This window comes from Bos mutus, chromosome 13 (assembly GCF_027580195.1).
Source record: "Bos mutus isolate GX-2022 chromosome 13, NWIPB_WYAK_1.1, whole genome shotgun sequence".
NCBI classification, from domain to species: Eukaryota; Metazoa; Chordata; class Mammalia; order Artiodactyla; family Bovidae; genus Bos; species Bos mutus.
Window position 1 is genome coordinate 23,376,867 of NC_091629.1, and position 19,746 is coordinate 23,396,612.

A 19,746-nucleotide genomic window follows, 5' to 3' on the forward strand; every position below is an offset into this window, starting at 1 on the left:
AGAGAGTGAAGGACGGAGGAACCAGGCATGCTACAGTCCACTGGGTCACAAAGAGTTGGACACGACTTAAAGACGGAACAACAACAGTATGCAATTACTGTGTACTGAGAAATAAATTAAGATTCAAGAGCAAATGCAAAGACAAGCAGCAACACACCACTAGTGTACACTACGTTCATCAGGATCCAGGGCGTTTGGGGAAATACTCAGGGAGTGAGGGCATGGGTGGCTTACACTGTCACATAGTTTTTAAAATCTTATGAGTGGCTCTCAAGCTCGATTTCCAAACCTCGAATATGCATTTGGAAGGAAGCGAACACAGCACAGCCGGAGCTGGGTGACTTCTCTGAATGATGCCCGTGGGGCTTTCAGGATTAGCGTTCATCCAGGCCAAGCTTAGCAGCAAAGAGCGAGGTGACGGGCTCATCCCCACTTTCCAGGGCCAGGTCGTATGCCGTCTGGCCTCTCGTGTTCTTCTTCTGGATGCTGGCGTTGCATCTGCGAAGGAAAATGGGGGTGAGCTGACGGATTCCAGTCCCTGAGCCTCAGGGCCTGACTCCTCCCTGCTGCTGGGGCTCCCGGGCCCCCGTCCCAAACTTCCCCGAGAGGCCACCACGACCCAGCCCTCAAAGGCGGCTCTACCCTGAGCCCTTCTGACAGGCTCTGCGATCTCACACGTCCAATGCCAGTCCTGACAGAGAGTTCCCATAGCCTCCACACCCACAACCAGGTGGATTCAAGGGGGCAGCATTTTCATTGTGCTTTGAAAAGCCCTTAGTGCCTTGGGAGCCGTGGTGGGATGGTGGCCCCCATTCACTGGGTCAGCTGTTTGGGCACCAGGACCCCCTGAAATCCTCACAGACCAACAGGGGGATCACTGTGGCAGTTGGAGTGTCCCCCAGAGGCCAAGGAACATACCCCAGTAAGGCAGCGATGCACTCCCTTCCTGCCCAGCCAAGCAGAGTTGCTTCATGAAGAGCTGTATTTTGGAGCCTGTTTGGGTGGGAAAAAATCCCTGGCTAAATCCTTGGTTAGAATCCTCGAGAGACTGGAGAGGGAGCAGGCACAACGGGGCCTTGGTTTCACCATGACCTACTTAACTAACCCAGGAAAATCTCTTGACTCTCCCCTTTCTGCTCCTTTCCTTGGAAGATTAGCAGGGTAAGCTTTGATATCAGAGAGAAAGTTTTAAAGTGAGGAATCCCACAAGGATCTGGTTTGTAGTCAATTTATACAAATACACACTATGTTAGTATGTTTCCTGCAAGAGTTCATGGAATGTGTGGGACATGGTCTTACCCTTGGTTTGAATCCTGGTGACTGTCCTATGACAATAACCTTTCAGGGCTGAGGCTCCTATTCTTGTGTGGGGACAATGACCTTGGCTTCAGTGAGTGTGGCTTGTGTGATATGAAAACAAACACCAGCCTTAGGGCCCTGAGGGCAGGCCTGAGAGGTCAGACAGCATATTTTGCTATGTGCCAGACTCTCTCTCCACGTTGCCTGGTCAGCTTGGCCCAGTGAGGGAGCAGTGGCTGTCACAGTGGAGGAAGGGGTGGTACCTGCATTCCAGAACTCACGAAAGGCTCCTGATCAGAGGTGGCAGGAGTGATGGAAGGTGGGAGTCATGGCTGGAGACAGAAATGAGATGAGCAGCTGAAGGTCTGCATTCTCCTGGCCCCTGGTCCTTCCCTCAACACCACCACCCCGTCCCCTGCATGTGCAGATGTATCGGCAGCCATAAACGTATCCCAGTGGAGAAAAAGTTTGGTGGCCTCTTTTCTGAAGATGATACATGGTGAGAACCAGGTCAGCAACTCCCATGCCCAGAGGGAAGCCTTCCACTTGTCCCAGCCTGAGAATAGCTTCACTGACTCGCAAAGCCCCCTGTCATTTGATAAGCTCCTGCTATATACACAGAATTCCCACCCACCTAGCCCATTTCCCATTCGCAAATCCTGAATGGATGATAAAGGATTGTGCACATCTGAGAAAAACTGGCAGCATCAAAGAGAAAAAAACCGAGACACACAAACATAAAAAGTTTAAAATGACTGAAGACAACATAAAACAAAAACAGAGGCTTTGAAGAAGAAGCAATCAGAACCAAAAGGCACTCTTAGAAAGTAAACTTCCAGATGTTCAAGTTGGATTTAGAAAAGGCAGAGGAACCAGAGATCAAATTGCCAACACCCGTTGGATCATAGAAAAAGCAAGCAAGCTCCAGAAAAACATCTACTTCTGCTCTATTGACTATGCCAAAGCCTTTGACTGTGTGGATCACAACAAACTGTGGAAAATTCTTAAAGAGATGGGAATACCAGACCACCTTACCTGCCTCCTGAGAAATCTGTATGCAGGTCAAGAAGCAACAGTTGGAACTGGACATGGAACAACAGCTGCTGCTGCTGCTGCTAAATCACTTCAGTCATGTCCAACTCTGTGCGACCCCACAGACGGCAGCCCACCAGGATCCCCCACCCCTGGGATTCTCCAGGCAAGAACATTGGAGTGGGTTGCCATTTCCCTCTCCAATGCGTGAAAATGAAAAGTGAACGTGAAGTCGCTCAGTCGTGTCTGACTCTTAGCGACAAAATGGACTGCAGCCCATTAGGCTCCTCCATCCATGGGATTTTCTAGGCAAGAGTACTGCAGTGGGTTGCCATTGCCTTCTCCTGGAACAACAGACTGGTTCCAAATAGGGAAAGGAGTATGTCAGAGTTGTATACTGTCACCCTGCTTATTTAACTTATATGCAGGGTATATGAGAAACGCTGGGCTGGATGAAGCACAAGCTGGAATCGAGATTGCCGGGAGAAGTATCAGTAACCTCAGATATGCAGATGACACCACCCTTATGGCAGAAAACAAAGAACTAAAGAGCCTCCTGATGAAAGTGAAAGAGGAGAATGAAAAAGTTAAAAAGTGAAAATATTAAAACTCAACATTCAGAACACAAAGATCATGGCATCTGGTCCCATCACTTCATGGCAAATAGATGGGAAACAATGGAAACAGTGACAGATTTTATTTTCTTGGGCTCCAAAATGCACTGCAGATGGTGACTGCAGCCGTGAAATTAAAAGACGCTTGCTCCTTGGAAGAAAAGCTATGACCAACCTAGACAGCATATTAAAAAGCAGAGACATTACTTTGCCAACATAGGTTCATCTAGTCAAAGTTATGGTTTTTCCAGTAATCATGTATGCATGTAAGAGTTGGACCATAAAGAAAGCTGACCGCCAAAGAATTGATTCTTTTGAACTATGGTGCTGGAGAAGACTCTTAAGAGTCCCTTGGACTGCATGGAGAGCCACCCAATCAATCCTAAAGGAAATGAGTCCTAAATATTCATTAGAAGGACTGATGCTGAAGCTGAAACCCCAATACGTTGGCCACCTGATACGAAGAACTGACTTATTAGAAAAGACTGTGATGCTGGGAAAGATTGAAGGCAGGAGAAGACAGGGATGCCAGAGGATGAGATGATTGGATGGCATCACTGACTGGATGGACATGAGTTTGAGCAAGTTCCGTGAGTTGGTGATGGACTGGGAAGCCTGGGGTGCTGCAGTCCATGGGGTCACAAAGAATTGGACACAACTGAGCAACTGAACTGAACTGAATTGAGAAAGTAAAAAAGCTGACTGTTGAAATAAAGAGTAGTTAGCAAGAGAGCCAAGAAAACCTCTTTAAACAGAGAGAAAAAGGGAGATGAAAAATATGGGGAAATAAATTTAAAAAGACAGATAGAGGGGGTCAATTCAAGAGGCCCACCATTAACTCATAAGAATTTTAGAAAGAGAGATTAAAAAAAATAGAAGAAACTTCCCCTGAAAAGACACATGACTTTTCAGACTGAAAGGGCCACCTGGATGAATGAACAACAGTACATCAAAAAAATACCCATATGAAATCTCAGAACATCAGTGGTAAATGCTTCCAGGAGGAACAAACAGGTCACAATAAGGAAGAATTCGCTGTAGCATTTGCATGGGCTATGCTGGATGCTAGAAATAATCAGAACAAGGCTTACTAAGACTTGAGGAAAAATAATTTTGAATACAGAAATTAATATCAAGATATTAATCAAGAGTGAAGACAAAAGAAAGTCATTCTTGACATTCAAGGACTCAAAAGTTTTTTCTACATACCCTTTCTGAAGAGGTTACCTAAGCCCACACTCCAGCCTGACAAGGGTCAAAACCAAGAAATAAGGAAGAGTGAAGAGTAACTATAGGTGGATTCCAGTGAAAAGAAATGCCATGATGACCACTGTTCTGCAAGGCCAGAGAGCTGCCACACAAAATCTGACTAATAAGTATACTCTAAGAAGAAAGCCTCTAAGAGGAAAAGCACTGAAAATGTAAGGAACAAGGTAAGATTACAGATGTGGTAAATGTGTGTTCTCTTTCAAATTAGAAAAAAACAAAGGCAATCAGAAAGTCCAGAGGAATCAAAGATACATAAAACATGAACAACTTAGTCATGGATTGTGAAAAAAAAAAAATGTGGCCTGATTTTCAATAATTTATGGTGTGTAAGGAGAATCCATTTGACATTTCTGGTGAGGAAATTTTATTTCACTGGCGTAAATGTTGTTGTTTTCTTGAACCAACAAACAATAAAATGTAATCAGAATATAGCAATGAATGATATTTATGTAGCTATTATAATGCAATTACTCTCCATACTTTTCAACCATTGGAATCAACCTATGGATGAAGAATGAACATCTTAGTTATGTTAACACAAATAAACATAACTGTGATTCGTGCTGTGTAATTATTGACTAACAGAAGTTGTGGGAAGGAAGGGGAAGGAAGGACAGAAGTGAAGATACAGAGCACTAATACATACTTGGCAGAAAGTGAAGAGGAGGCTTTCATCAAAAGCCTCTTGATCAAAGTGAAAGAGGAGAGTGAAAAAGTTGGCTTAAAGCTCAACATTCAGAAAATGAAGATCATGGCATCTGGTCCCATCACTTCATGGGAAATAGATGGGGAAACAGTGGAAACAGTGTCAGAGTTTATTTCTGGGGGCTCCAAAATCACTGCAGATGGTGACTGCAGCCATGAAATTAAAAGACGCTTACTCCTTGGAAGGACAGTTATGACCAACCTAGATAACATATTGAAAAGCAGAGACATTACTTTTGCAACAAAGGTCCGTCTAGTCAAGGCTATGGTTTTTCCAGTGGTCACGTGTGGATGTGAGAGTTGGACTGTGAAGAAAGCCGAGTGCCAAAGAATTGATGCTTTTGAACCAGTCCATTGTAAAGGAGATCAGTCCTCGGTGTTCTTTGGAAGGAATGATGCTAAAGCTGAAACTCCAGTACTTTGGCCACCTCATGTGAAGAGCTGACTCATTGGAAAAGACCCTGATGCTGGGAGGGATTGGGGGCAGGAGGAGAAGGGGACGACAGAGGATGAGATGGCTGGATGGCATCACCGACTTGATGGACATGAGTTTGAGTGAACTCCAGGAGTTGGTGAGGGACAGGGAGGCCTGGCGTGCTGCAATTTATGGGGTTGCAAAGAGTCAGACATGACTGAGCGATTGAACTGAACTGAACTGAACGTACTTGTACACACTTCTCAGTACACACGGGTCAGTCAAGTGATATCACTGAAAGATGATAATCAATGTAGAGGAGTTGAGGACTATCACTGTTATTTTCACAGTAATTAGTAAAGAACCAAAAACAGTAACAGAATGATCAAAACGTGATGGTGGGGTCAGTAAGTGTAATCACCATTTATCACAGCAGGAGTCAACAGATGCTATCTGAGCATGCTAGATCAGGAAGGACCAGTTTAAGTATACTGTTTAGTGACAGAGATATAGCTGACTCCCAGGAGAACTTTAAAATATTTACATTAGTTGTCCTTGAAGACAGAACTGCAGATGAAGAGGTAAAGGTAGCCGAGGCCTGCCAAGCTCTTTCACAGGATGTGGTTTTCTTCAGTCAGGTCCACATCTTATTCTGATACAATTGAAAAGTTACTTGGTGTGTATGAATTGTTTTCAGCAATCATACACAGTTTAAGAAATCTTTCTGCCAGCCCAGTCATAAATAAGACAGTGTCACTAGGACAGGTCCAGAAATGATGAAACTGTTAAACCAACCTCCCATGCCGCTCTGTACCTAAGCAAGCCTGTCCCAGACTAACTCTAGGAGCCTCTGCTCTGGTCCTGGGGGTGCCTCTCCTGACCACACCATGCTCAACTCTCTTACCTGGCTTTATTTTCCTTGCAGCACTTAGCATTCTCTGCAATGATTCATTCATCTGCTTACTTGTTTACTGTCTGTCTCCTCCACTACACTCTGAGCTCCATGAGGGCGGGGTCTGTCTCCATCACTGCTGTATGTCCACTGCCTAGAATGCTGACCAGCACACAGTAGGTGCTCAGAAACCACTAGTGAAATGAATACACCAATGAAGAGAATGAACAGACAGACAAACTTGGGGAAGGAGTGTTGCCTCCTAGACCCACATGACTTGCAAGAATTGCAGGTAAACATGTCTATGAATCTCTGCCTCCAACGGTGGGTATGGGGAAGCCCCTGCCTGATTCTGGCTCCAGAGTCAGAACTGTCCAGGTGATGACTTTGCATTTTCCAGAAAGTGAGAAACTTAGCACTTTCAACTGGTTTTTGCTGCAGCAGAACTCTCAGTACCAAGCCACCCCAGTGGTTTCAGGTCTCATCTAATTTTAGATCTTAGCATTCATGTATGTTCCATTCCGCCAGCTTACCTGGCCAAGGACCCTGCTGCTACTGCTGCTAAGTCTCGTCAGTCGTATCCGACTCTGTGCGATCCCATAGACGGCAGCCCACCAGGCTCCCCCATCCCTGGGAGTCTCCAGGCAAGAACACTGGAGTGGGTTGCCATTTCCTTCTCCAATGCATGAAAATGAAAAGTGAAAGTGAAGTCGCTTAGTCGTGTCCGACTCTTAGCGACCCCGTGGACTGCAGCCCACCAGGCTCCTCCGTCCATGGGATTTCCCAGGCAAGAGTACTGGAGTGGGGTGCCACTGCCTTCTCCGCCAAGGACCCTGGTCCCAGGTAAATCGGTGGTGTGATTGGCTAGTTCCTCTTCATCTTTCTCCAGAGGCAGGAAGTGAGAATGGCTGTGTGCCTTACATCTGAATTCCCATGGCTTTCCAAAGATCTGCCTTTGGGTTGAGGCATACAGTAGCTCCTGGCAACTAAGATTTGGGGATCAGCCTTCATATTGCTGTTGGTGGTGGTGGTGATATTATTATTTGTTTGAGCAGATCAACATCACTGACCTGTGAGGCATGGGGAAAATCCCATGTCGAACAGCACCGTGAGGCCATCTCCTTACTGAGGGCCACGCTGGGCCGTCTCTTAACATCTCGGTGTTTGTAAGAATGGGCTTTGATCCCTGCTACTCAAATGGTGGCACCTGGACCACTGGCCTCTCCTGAAAGCTTGTTAGACATGCAGGATCTCATCCCTGGCTGCACCCAGATCTACAGAATGTGCATTTTAACAAGGTCCTTGGGTGATTCATACACATGTTACAGTATAAGAAGCACTTATGAAGTTCATCTTCTTAGAGCTTGGGGCATTAATAAAATACACATCCCCTTTTCTTAATGTGAAAATGTGGAGCTGGGAGGGCTTGGCAACATCTCTTAACAGCAACAGAAGAATTCAGAACTTAAACCCAGTCCTAATACCTTTTTGGGCTATTCTCCCTGGCCCTTCTCATCCCCGTCTTATGCACTGACCATCATTGAGCAGTTGACACTTTCCACTCAAATCCTGACAACCCACCTTTTCATTACCACAGCATCATGACTGCTACCACTAGAGTCCAATCATTAGGCTCCTCACGGGCACCTCAAAACACTCATTTCATCTTCCACTAACTCTATGACTTGAGCACAATCACCCCCATTTGACAGATGAGAAGAATACGCTCGTTTTCTCCACATTTTGCTCTCTCCTGCCTCCAAACTGTTCTGTCACCCCAACCATTAGCAAAATTCCCAGGGGTCACCTTCAAAGTGTACGTTTCTCATGAGGTCTTTCAGGTCACATCTCCTGGGCTCTAAGACACTTGAATTCTTTGTCTACTCCGCACACGTGTGGGTGGCTCCTGGTGCCCTTAAAGGTGCCAGGGCCACCAGGTCACATGTGACACAGTGCTTGTTCCTCTCTTGGGGAGCTGAGACCACCCAGGTACAAATTCAGGGTGAGGGGTGTACAGCATGCTGGGAGCCTGACCACGGAGGTCTCGGTAACACCAGCCTCCTCGTCCTTCATCCTTCCCGCCTCCCTGGTGGTAGAAGGTTTACCTGTCACTTCACACCCTTGGGTTCTGGGGGCTTCATCACACATTTCCCATTTGAACTTATTTAGTCACAGGGTCAGAGCATCTTCCAAGTAGACTCCTGACCTCCTGCCTTCAGAGTTCTCCCCAGACTGAGAGCAGAGGGTGTTCAGTTTATTGAATGAAGGTGGTGTGGGGGTGAGGGGGGCCGGGTTGCTGATGGCTACATCTTCCAGATTAGTAATTGATACTTCCTGCGTAACCACAGTCCATTTGGGAAAATGATAAATCTTCATTGTATACTCTGCTCCTCAGACTGACTCCAACACAGCAAGGGCATGAGATGGAACACACCCTCATGTCAGAACATCAAGCTGTGAGTTTGTTCCTCTGAGTATCTAGTCGTCGTCATATCAGACCTTCCAGAACACGGTTTTGCACAGCAAGTACACCATGGTACTCTGTAAATTTGTATCATAAAGACACTTTTCTACCAATGTACAGCAATGCAAACTGTTTACCCCGATCTAGGTATCTCGGTGAATCAAGGTACACTCTCTGTGCGTAAATCCTGAATTATCTAACAATACATCTCCACAGTGAACCTCTAAGTACACTGATAGCTGCATTTGCCTCACCTGCCTCCTGGGGCAGAGCTCAGAGGCGCGAAGTTTGAAACTGTTCACAGTTTGAAACTGTGAAGAAGCCCAGCTGCCGCCCAAAAGCAAACCGCGTCTCCATGTCCCTCTCCTCGTGAGGCCTTCCAGTTGTGCTTTTAAAGTTTGCTGGTAAGAGGTATCAGCTTTGGTGGAGGATGTGTATTACTCCTTGGCCATCCACTTTCTCTCCAGGAAATGGTGAAGGACAGGGAAGCCTGGTGTGCTGCAGTCCATGGGGTCGCAAAAAGTTGGACACGACTGAACGACTAAGCGACTGAACAAGATCCCCATTCTGCTGAGTATAAGTTTATTCTGGTAAGAAAGACACAAACCGGGGAGCCAGAAATCCTAGGAAGGGGCTTTCTACTGCCTGCCAGGGTGCTTAACAGGGGTTACTTCTGTAGAGACTACCCTGGGTGACCTCTCTCCATCAGCTTCACCAGCTTGGGGTGGGAAAGAGCATGTGAGTCCTTGTTTGCAAAGGGCCTCTTCTCTAAGAAAGTCAGATCTCTGAGGGGCTTGTGCCTAAAGATCTCAGCGGAGCCTTGAGCTTATGTCCTGGATCTAGCTGAGAGACGGAAGCCGGGAGGACTCAGGCCCAAACATTTCAAACTAGCAAATACTAACCAGTCTTAGCAGAATTGGCTCTCGGTGGAAAAATCTGCTTTCTGAACCCCATCCTACATGACCCATAAACTGTTAACAGTAACCAAGACAACACAGGGGGATGTGAAAAAGTACTGTTACACACGCTCAGCCAGACCATACGCCACGAGCTAGACTTAGTAGAAACGCAAGGAGATCACCCATGGGTAAGATGTCAGTTTACAGAATGACAATAAAGCAAGAATGGGAACTGAGGACACCAAAGAGAAACAGGTCATCTGTTCCATGTCCAGAGAAGTTTTATCCTCTTAGCTGATCTTCATAAAGCCAGGATTCATCACACTTAAGCACTGATTCAAAACATGCTTGAGAGATTTTTGTAAATCTCTCAAACCAAAAATATTATTCTTAGACGCAATTTAAAAATCCTTGTCTTGGACTACTATGGTGATACAGTGGAGAAGAATCTGCCTGCCAATGTAGGAGACACAGGCTGGATTCCTGGTCCGGGAAGATCCCACATGCCGCGGGGCAACTAAGCCGTGTGCCACAACTACTGAGCTCCCGTGCCTAGAGCCTGTGCTCCCCAACAAGAGAGGCCGCCACGTGATGAGCCCACACACCGCCATGAAGAGTAACTCCCACTCGCCAGAACTACAGAAAGCCTGCACAGCAACAAAGACTCACTGCAACCCCCAAAAAAAGTCCTTGTCGGAATTATACAAATATAAAGTATACCTTAACACAAACCACGGTGGCATTATTTCTATTAATAATGATAATGTAAGTGTAGGTAAATGACGAAACTTACAAGATATGATGCATGAGAGCAGTAAGAAAACCTGAGAAAGTAAATTCCAGGCATCAAATGCATTCACCCACATCCCAGACATTCTGCTATAAAGTGAAACTAAAAAGGGGTCCTGTCTACTGACATGGGGTCCTACTGGGCAGAAACCTTTGAAAACACACATAGAAAAATAAAGGGATTTTGAATAAAAATGCTAGAGGACACTTTGAAACAGAGGAAGGCAGAAGTGAAACTATTGAATTTTCATCCCCTGTGCTCCTTGCCATCCTCAGAGGCACAGTTCATAGAGGGAAACCACCTGGTCTCAGCAATAGTGAGGGAGGCTGAGTGGCTGACCTGTGATCAAGGCAGTGGGATATGAGCTGTTAACAGCAAGGCCCTGGACTCAAAACACCATCCACCCCAGTTTCCAAAGTGATTCGCAAGTCAACAAAAGAGTCACCAGGCCAGGTGGCTCGAGAGGCAGGTAAGTAACCATCCCATGTCTCCGAGTGTCTCTTTGTCCTGCTTCTTGGCTGGGGACACCGAGGCACCAGGAGATATGGTGGTCAACTCAGCTTCCTTCCAGTGCTGCTAGTATCTGGAGATGCCAGGACAAGGTTTTCTTTCTGCAGTAACTTCACGGGTACATTTCCATGGGGAACACTCTTACCATTTCAGATCATGACGAAAGCAGGGCTTAGCACCTAAGGACTAAGGATTTGTGGCTCCACAGATATAAATAAATTTATGAGCTAACAAACTGGATCATCATTTATAAAAGCCATCAAAAGATGATCCAATGATCTGTTTAAAAACCTTTGTTTTACCTAGTTGGGAAAACAGACAACAGTCAAGTCTCTCATTCAGGCCAGAATGGGTTGAAATGGTCCTTAAGTGATTCAGGTTGAATGGGGTGGGCGTGTAGACTGACAGTGGAGCCCCACCAGGCCCCGGCTGGCTGTGACCTCACCCAGCGCTCTCCCCTCTTCGCGGCTCACTTACGGGCCCCACTGCTGGTCCACGTCTGCTCCTCTCTGCACGAGAACCGGGATGGCTTCGTGGTGTTGGTTCATGGCCGCCAGGCTCAGGACAGGCCGGTCCTGGTTGTCACTGCAGTTGGGGTCGGCTCCCTGCCGCATGGGGAAAGGGACAAACTCACACAAGAGCCTGTGTTCCGTGGCACCCGCTTGCCCTCCTAGTAGCAAGTCCCTGGCAGAAGTAAACTGCTTAATTCAGGAGAGAGGAGAAGCAGGAAGCCCAGGACCAGCTCTGAAGACAGAGCTGTCGCATCACATGGGTGATGGACTTGAGTTCCTGTCCCCCACCACCCCCAACCCAGTAGGAGGCCCCCAGAGGGACCACTCTGCTTCTTCAGGAGACAGGAAGCTCCCACAGAGTCACAGACCATGGGTTCTATCCCCCGGCCTGCAAGTTATTTGGGTTCCTTTGCACTTTTCTGCCTATTTTTTTTGCTATAAAAATTAGCAACAGGTAACAGTGTGAAGTGTGTTTTTTTTTTTAATGTGGATCATTTTTTTAAAGACTTTATTGAATTCATTACAATATTGCTTCTGTTTTATTTCTTGGATTTTGGGTCACAGGCACGTGGGATCTTAGCTCCCCCACCAGGGATGGAACCTGCACCCCCTGCACTGGAACCCAAAGTCTTAACCACTGGACCACCGGGGAAGTCCCTACTGTGCAGGTTTTGACTAGCACTGGGCCCGCTGCCTGGACAGTTTCTGATTAATCGGCTCTGTGAGTGTGCCCGAGATGGGGCGGAAGGCCGGCTGTCCTCACCTCATCCAGCAGCTGCTCCATCACAGATGCTCTTCCCTCCCCTGCGGGTCCGACCTCCTTCAGCAGAAGCCTGTCTTCAGGCTGCAGGAGCACACAAGCTGGTCATTTGTGCGGCCGCAGAATATTTTTACTGGCAAGTCCCACTGGGCCAGCTCAACCCTCAGGTCAAATGTCTCCTCTCTGGGTTACATTCTGGGCCTCTAAGACAGGTAAGCGTGAGCATGTGTGTGTGTGCGTACGTGTGTGTGATGCATATGTGTAGGTGTTGGGAGCCGCGTTAGGCATTACTGACAAAATGGAGGCACGGCCCCTGGCCCCCTCTCCTCATTCCGCAGGCACAGACCCAGGATTAAGTAGTTAGGCCTTGTAATTCTGACTTGTCTTTTCCTCTCCTCAGCTGAGTTGACTGAAAAGGAATATTAAGGTGCTTATTGTTCTTGAGAGCAACATGAGAAGGCACAAAAACGTCTGCAGCTGTGCTCATAAAATAATTCATAAAGTTAATCATTGACATTTGTTCAAGGCCTTTTACAAAGGAGTGTTCCAGGATGAGCACATAGGCCGCAGCTTGAGGCCATGTGAGGGATTGCTATCTGAAGCCTATTTGTGAGGAGAATGTTTATGGAAAAGGAGTTTACTGAATTTAGGGCTTAGAAATAATTAAAACAGTTAGAAGTTAAAGATTTAAGGAATGTTGTAAAGTTAGCATATTTTACTATAGCTTATAGAAGTTAGGAATTTTTAGATACACTATAGCTAGAACGGAGAAGGCAACGGCACCCCACTCCAGTACTCTTGCCTGGAAAATCCCATGGACAGAGGAGCCTGCTAGGCTGCAGTCCATGGGGTCACTAGGAGTTGGATACGGCTGAGCGACTTCACTTTCACTTTTCACTTTCATGCATTGGAGAAGGAAATGGCAACCCACTCCAGTATTCTTGCCTGGAGAATGCCAGGGACGGCGGAGCCTGATGGGCTGCTGTCTATGGGGTCACACAGAGTTGGACACGACTAAAGCGACTTAGCAGCAGCAGCAGCATAGCTAGAAGCTTTTTTAAGATATAGTGAGCTCAGGATGTTAGGGGCAAACAGGATTTAGGAAGATAAGTAGTAAACAGGAATGTAGCATGAGTTACAATGTAATCACAACTATAGAACACATTAGAGGAGGTAGATAATAGATGATACGGCTGATTCAGAGAATCACTGAAGCAGGAACTCTGTTTGAAGAGCAACAACGATTTATGGAGAAAATAAATCTGGGTCAATGGGAACTGAAAATATCAAACCTCTGACCTAATGTTTTTGTAAAAGTATAAAAGAGAATCTTAAACTTGAAATAAACAGGCAGTCCAAGAAAACTGAGAGGCTGTCTCATTCGCTGACACTGTTCACCTCTTCAAGTTGAATCCCTGGCTGCTGGAGCTGGACTCCGGCATGTAGGGGTGTGTATGTGTGTGCGTGCGTGCATATGCAGGCGTGTGTGTGTGGTGTGTATGTGGTGTGTAGGAGGAATGCATGTGTGGTATGTAGGATCCTCAATGGCCAGCAGCACAAGTAAACACATCTAAAGTAAGCCTGGCCGGTCTCTGATGTCTTGCCTGGGGGAAGGACTCCACACAGACACTCGTTTGTGCTACTAAGGACAGGGATGCAATGAGAAACCTCACAAAAAAACCCCAGAAACCCCACACTAGTTTTATCATCAGTGTTTCTAGGAAAAGCAACCAGGTGAACCCTGATGTTGACTCTGCATGGTTTATGTAGTGTCCGTTGCTCAGGTGGGTCTGGCTGTAGCCCGCCAGGCTTCTCTGTCCGTGGGATTCCCCAGGTAAGAATACTGGAGTGTGTTGCCATTTCCTTCTCCAGGGGATCGCCTAGGGATTGAACCGGGTCTCCTACATTGCAGGCAGATTCTTTACCATGTGAACTTATGCTTTTTAAGGTGTTTGAAATCAGCCTGAATGTGAGCACCTGCCTGCGGAGAACCCTGCTGCAGGCTGGGTGCTGGAGTGTGAGCCTGAGAGGCCCGGGGCTTGATGTGACTGAGGATGGAGGAAGAACCGACGCTGTCTGTATTTACCTGCATCTTAGGCGGGGACCCTGGCTCTGGGCTCATGGCTAAGCACCTCTGTTCCCCTTGCCACAGCCAAAGACGTCCAGCCAAAGGGCAGGATGGTGGGTGAGCAAGGGCACCCGTGTCTCTTTCTCTCTCCAAAGCTCCCCTTAAAACTATTCAGGGCCCATATTTGTGAAAAACTATACTCAAACAGCTGTGGGAAACCTGGAAAAGGTACTGTCCATGGATCAGAAATGGTGAGGAATTCCAGAGGGAGAAAATAGATGGAATCAGACGCATCAGGAATTGAAGCCAAGAAGAAAAGCAAAGTGTGGACCCCAGTAGTGTAAGTGGGTTCTCCCCAGGGAGCCCAGAGGGCGGGAGGGCACTGGGTGTGGCTGAATCCACAGTGCATTATTAAAGGGCTTCAGGGTGAAAGCGGGGATGGCTAGTGCCCCCTGTCTCCAGAGAAGGGTATAGTAGGGTGGAGGTTTCTCCTGCTGCTTGAACCCAATGCTGTTTTCCAGATGGTTGGTGATTTGCCTAACAGAGGCTTCTACTGGGAACATGGGGCCCAAGAAAGTGAAGGGCAGAGCCCAGGTCTCTATGATGGACACAGGAAGGGGAGGGAGGGCCAGGAAGGAATGGAAAATACCACAGCACTCACACCACCACATTGCCCACCAGGGGAGAAGCCTTCCCAGGCCAGCCACTTCAGGAACCCTCTGCCGACAGGGACCTCGGGCCCACACCTAGCCAGGCACCCAGGCTGGGCTCCCATGTGCTGATCAAACCAGCCCTTCATTTGTCAATATGACCTGACAACCAAGGGTCAGCACGTGTTTAAGACAAACCAAAAAAAAAGAAAGAGAAAAGATAAGCAGATGGAATTGACTCTAGAGAAAAAGAGAGGTGGTTCAGGAGACTGGAAAGAACTGTAAAATAATTTCAATGAATAATCTTGAGAGATTTTATAGGGTTTTATCCCCATAAGATGGAAACATAGTGTAAAAAAAAAAGAAACAGAAAATGAAAAAGTATTCTTCCATTTAAAAAAATCTCAAAATGGGGTGGGAGGTGGGAGATGGTAGGGAGGTGGTGTGTATACCTGTGGCTGATTCATGTTGATGTATGGCACAAACCACCACAACGCTGGAGAGCAACTATCCTCCAATTAAAAATGAATAAATCTGTAAAAATCTCAAAACGAAACACTAGATGCACAGGCTGAAGCATCAAGGAGCACACGTACCGAAAGCTGCTGCTTCTTCTCTTGAAAGGGTTTGGTCTTGAAATTCTTGGTCCTGGTGACTTTCTCCTCGGTGTCAAGAGCACCCTGGCTGTAGTCGCTCACTGGAATGACAGGAGTCCAGGACTGAGTGATGCCCCCTGCCACCTCCCTTGTGGAAGAGCCATTCTCCCTCCCCGTGCCCCCTTGGAAGTCAGGAGGAGGAAAAGGCTTTTATAGAAATTTCTATTTGATGAAACCTGGCAGAAAGGACTCTTGGGGCTGGCCCTCTGAGTCCAGAACTAGAGGATGGATGAGAAGGAGGGGAAAAAAAGAAGCTACAGTTTTCAGACCCCAAACTGTACCCCCTGCCCCAATCTATCTGCAAAGGTCTCACACTTGACTTCTGGGAGGCCAGAGGAGGTAACACGGCCTGAAGGTGAAAGCGCTGGCCGGGTGTGGCTGGCCAGCAAATGGTAAGCACTTCTCTGCCATCCTTGTGGAGTCACTGTGTGTGTTTGGTCCACCGTCCTTTTTATTTCATTAAAAAAATTTTTTTTTGATGGGCACCGTTTTTAAAGTCTTTGTTGAATTTGTTACAACACTGTGGCCTCTGTTCTATGCTTTGGTTTTCTGGCTTTGAGGCACATAGGATCTTAGCTTCTCGACCAGGGATCGAACCCTTACCGCCTGCACTGGAAGAAGTCGTAACCACCGGGACCACCAGGGAAGTCTCCTGGTTTTTCTTTTTTTAATTATTATTTTTCTTCCAGTTTTGTTGAGATGTAATTGACATCCAGCACTGCCTAACTTTCAGGCGTGCAGCATGATGATTTACGCCATGAAATAGTGATCACAAGAAGCTTGGTGGACAGTGTCATCTCGTACAGAAACAAAACTAAAGAGGTAGGCAAAATACTGTTCCTCGTGATGAGAACTCATAGGATTTGTCCTCTTAACAATGTCCATATTTAATGGGTCAATGTTTTAACGGTCCCAGAAAGGGGACAACTCACCCAAGCTGGACCCGCTGCCAAATAGCCCGTTCCCGCCCTCAGTGATGCTGCTCAGAAAGTGGTCGCTGAAATTCATCGCCTTGTTCAGGTAAAAGTTCTGGCCAATGAAAAAATTCACGCACAGTGAACAACGCCACGTCCCAGCACAAAGAACGGTCTCCCTGCTCACCTGCCCCTGTCTCTGTTAATGACGGATGGTCAAGCCTGAAGCCTGGCCGTCCTGGACATCTCCCTGACCTCACCGTGTTGCTTTGTCCATTCTGCCTCTTAAACGCCGCCTCGGTCTGGCCCCTGCTCTCTCACGAGGACCATGGCAACAGCCTCCAAATGGGTTCCTGCCAGCCCACTTTCCCTCAGCTGCCCCAGCCCCTCTATACAACGTGTATGTAACTGTGCCCTCCCAAGTCTTGGAATTAGGTCGGCCTGACGGGCAGGCTCAGGCTGCAGAGCTTGAATCCTGGTGCTGTCACTTACTACCTTAGGAACCTTGAGCCTCAGTTTCCTCATCTGTAAAGTGGAAATATTATGACCAGAAGGTAAAATGAGGTTATGTGGATGTCTGTAAAATCAGGATGGGTGGACAAAGGCCAGACCTGGAATTCTGATCCACCTGGACCACTCACACAGCGTGGCATCCTGCCCACCCCACCATGGGGCCACCCACTACTTCCTGAGCACAGAACACACAGGCTAAGAAGAAACATACTGTGAATCTGGGGACACTTGTCCCACTTCTACATGATGGACACACACTGTAGATGCCCTTGGTGGCTGCCCAGTTTCCCTAATCCCATCAGCTACCATCCCAGCTGCTACGCTGGCTGCTAACAACTCATGGCTGACCCCTGTCCCCAGCTGCCCTCAGTAGGTGGGTGCTGACTTGCCCTAGTGGTTATGCCCCTCCCCCCACCTCAACTGGGGACAAAGGTGGTGTGATTCACATGCCAGAGCTCCTGGTGGATCAGGCTAGAGCCCTTGTCATTCAGCCTCCCACCACCCACATCCCCTCGAACCCTACCTCCTGCATTCCTCAGTCCCATTCTCCTAAGCACCTCCCAGCCTAAGTTCTGCTGCAGCCACACAACAGAAATCATAGCATTTAGCACTTTCTTTGGTCTCAGAGCATGTTCACGTGCATTTTCCCATGGGATCCCGCTCCCAGCCTCCCTGTGACTTAGGCATGGCCAAGGCATCTATCCGGCCAGGTCATAGCCATGGGCAAGTTCCCCCTTCTTTTCCTTGCCTTCTTCACTCACCTTCTCAATTCATTCATTGTTCTTTTTGTATACTGTGACTTCTTGTCAAATGAAACTAAAGCTGTGAATCGGTCAATTAGTGTTGGTCACACACAGGCCCTGTGACAATGTTCCAGTTACCACATAAGAGGGCAGGTCAAGGGATATATGGCCACAAAGTTTGGCTTATTTTTATAGGCAAAGAGGTCAAAGTACATATAGCAAACACTTATGCAGCCTTTCACCTGGACTTTAGTGAGTGTAAGTAACCAGAGAACTAAAGGACCAATAGGGTGTTAATTCCTGTTCTCGTGACATTTTTATGTGCCTGAAAGATGGGTTCTCTGAGGTTTAGCTCAGTTACTTATCTAATTCTATGAAATTGCTAGCCTACAGTTATTGGAAACTCTTCCTTTCTGTGGATTATGTAGAAGCATTTCAATAAATTATAAGCTACCCTTTTCTAGGTCAGTCAGTTCTCAAATGAATAACTTTTGACAGTTTTACTCACCTTGTTTGAGACTTGAATATAATTCAGCCTGATGCTGACTTCATATCCATCCTCATGAACAGTAGCAGAGATGAGCTTGTAAAAAAAGTAAGAGAATTCACGACCAGGAGTGTGGGACTCAAGGCCCTGAGGCCAAGAAACTCTGAGATGCCAAACTGTACATGCAGTCAATTATTTCATTAACGCGAAAGAAAGCAGGAATAGAGAAACAAAAAACCAGATGAAACAGAACACAAAGAGCAAATGGCAGACACAAATGCATACTTATCTATAATTCCATTAATCATAGATGAACTAAATGCGCCAATCAAAGAGTCAAGACTGCCAGATTTGGTTAAGAAAGCAAGACTCAAATTTATACTCTCTGCAGGAGACATACTTTAATTAAGTCACATGGCTGCAAGTCAACTAGGAAAAGGTAACCTGGGGTGGGGGTGGGGCAGGTCCTTGGCAATCAAGGACCAGATATTCAGGTGAGCTGCTATCTCTGTAAGTGCCAGAAGGAATTTATATCAATGGGACTCAGCAAATGCTTTAAGGATCAGACACTGAATATTTTAGGTTTTGTGGGCCATAGGGTCCTTGCCATTGTAGCACAAAAGCAGCTACAGACAATAAGTATATGAATGAGTGCAGCTGTGATCCAATAAAACTTGATTTACAAAACTACAGGCCAGATTCACCCCACAGGTCATAGCCTACAGACCCCCAGACTGGGCCAAAGATTTAACAAACCACCAGAATGGATTATAAAAAAAAAATTTAGCAATACTTGACAATGACACAGTTTCAATGTTGGCCTAACCTGGTGGCAGAGGAGTGGGTTGGGCCAACTTTTAAAGGTTCTTCTGACCTCATGACGGAGGAAAAGGTCTTTTCATAGATGTGTCTTTATAATAGCAGTACCCTTGAGATCTAACAGACCTGCTTCAAATCCTGATCCCCAAGACCCAGGGTGTAGTCCTGGGAAGGTTACCAAGTTCCCTGAGCCAGTTTTCCTGGATGTCAAATAAGGCTCGTTCTGATTATCTACTGCAGCGTAAAACCCCCCAAATTTAGTGGCATTCAATAACCACCATTTTATCATGTTCATGGATTCCAAAGGACATGTCATGGACAGCTTGTCTTGCTCCATGCCTGAGGTCTTAGCTGGAAGGACTCAAGTGGCAAGAGGTGGCTCCATGCTCAGGGGCTGGGATGACCAGGATCTCGTCAGTCATCTGCCTGGCTCCACACGAGGCAGGACCATGCAAGGACTTGCTTCAGCTGGGGCTGCAGACGGAGCCCCTATGTGCGGCCACTCGGCGTGGCTTGGGCTTCTCACAGTGGGGTGGCCAGGCTCCATGAGAGAGTGCTGGTGGTGAGCGTGCCAAGCAGGGGAAGGCTTGCATGATCACACCTTGGGAGGCCCAGGCATCACTTCCGCCAAAGTCTGTTAGTCAGACAATCACAAGCTCACCCAGATTCAAGGTGAGGGGACGCAGACTCCATCCTTTGAAGGGCAGACTCTCCAAGAGTCTGTGGGCATGTTTT

General features: G+C 47.1%; 1 protein-coding gene across 7 annotated transcripts in view; it reads right to left on the bottom strand.

The window, feature by feature from the left end:
• Positions 1-6: 6 nt before the first annotated feature.
• The window catches only part of DZANK1 (double zinc ribbon and ankyrin repeat domains 1), a 52,088-nt gene continuing 32,348 nt past the window's right edge, over positions 7-19,746 (bottom strand). For 4 of the 7 annotated variants that reach the window (XM_070381125.1, XM_070381124.1, XM_070381129.1 and 1 more), the window contains 8 exons: positions 18,214-18,288; positions 16,468-16,564; positions 15,476-15,576; positions 12,165-12,245; positions 11,367-11,494; positions 1,581-1,631; positions 919-993; positions 7-498 (listed from right to left, as the gene is read on the bottom strand). In XM_070381125.1, coding sequence (XP_070237226.1) covers positions 375-498; positions 919-993; positions 1,581-1,631; positions 11,367-11,494; positions 12,165-12,245; positions 15,476-15,576; positions 16,468-16,564; positions 18,214-18,288 — 732 coding nt within the window. In that variant the 3' untranslated portion in view covers positions 7-374. Of the gene's footprint in view, positions 499-918; positions 994-1,562; positions 1,632-11,366; positions 11,495-12,164; positions 12,246-15,475; positions 15,577-16,467; positions 16,565-18,213; positions 18,289-19,746 lie in introns of all 7 variants that reach the window. The other 3 variants (XR_011466473.1, XM_070381127.1, XM_070381128.1) reach the window with 3 other exon arrangements.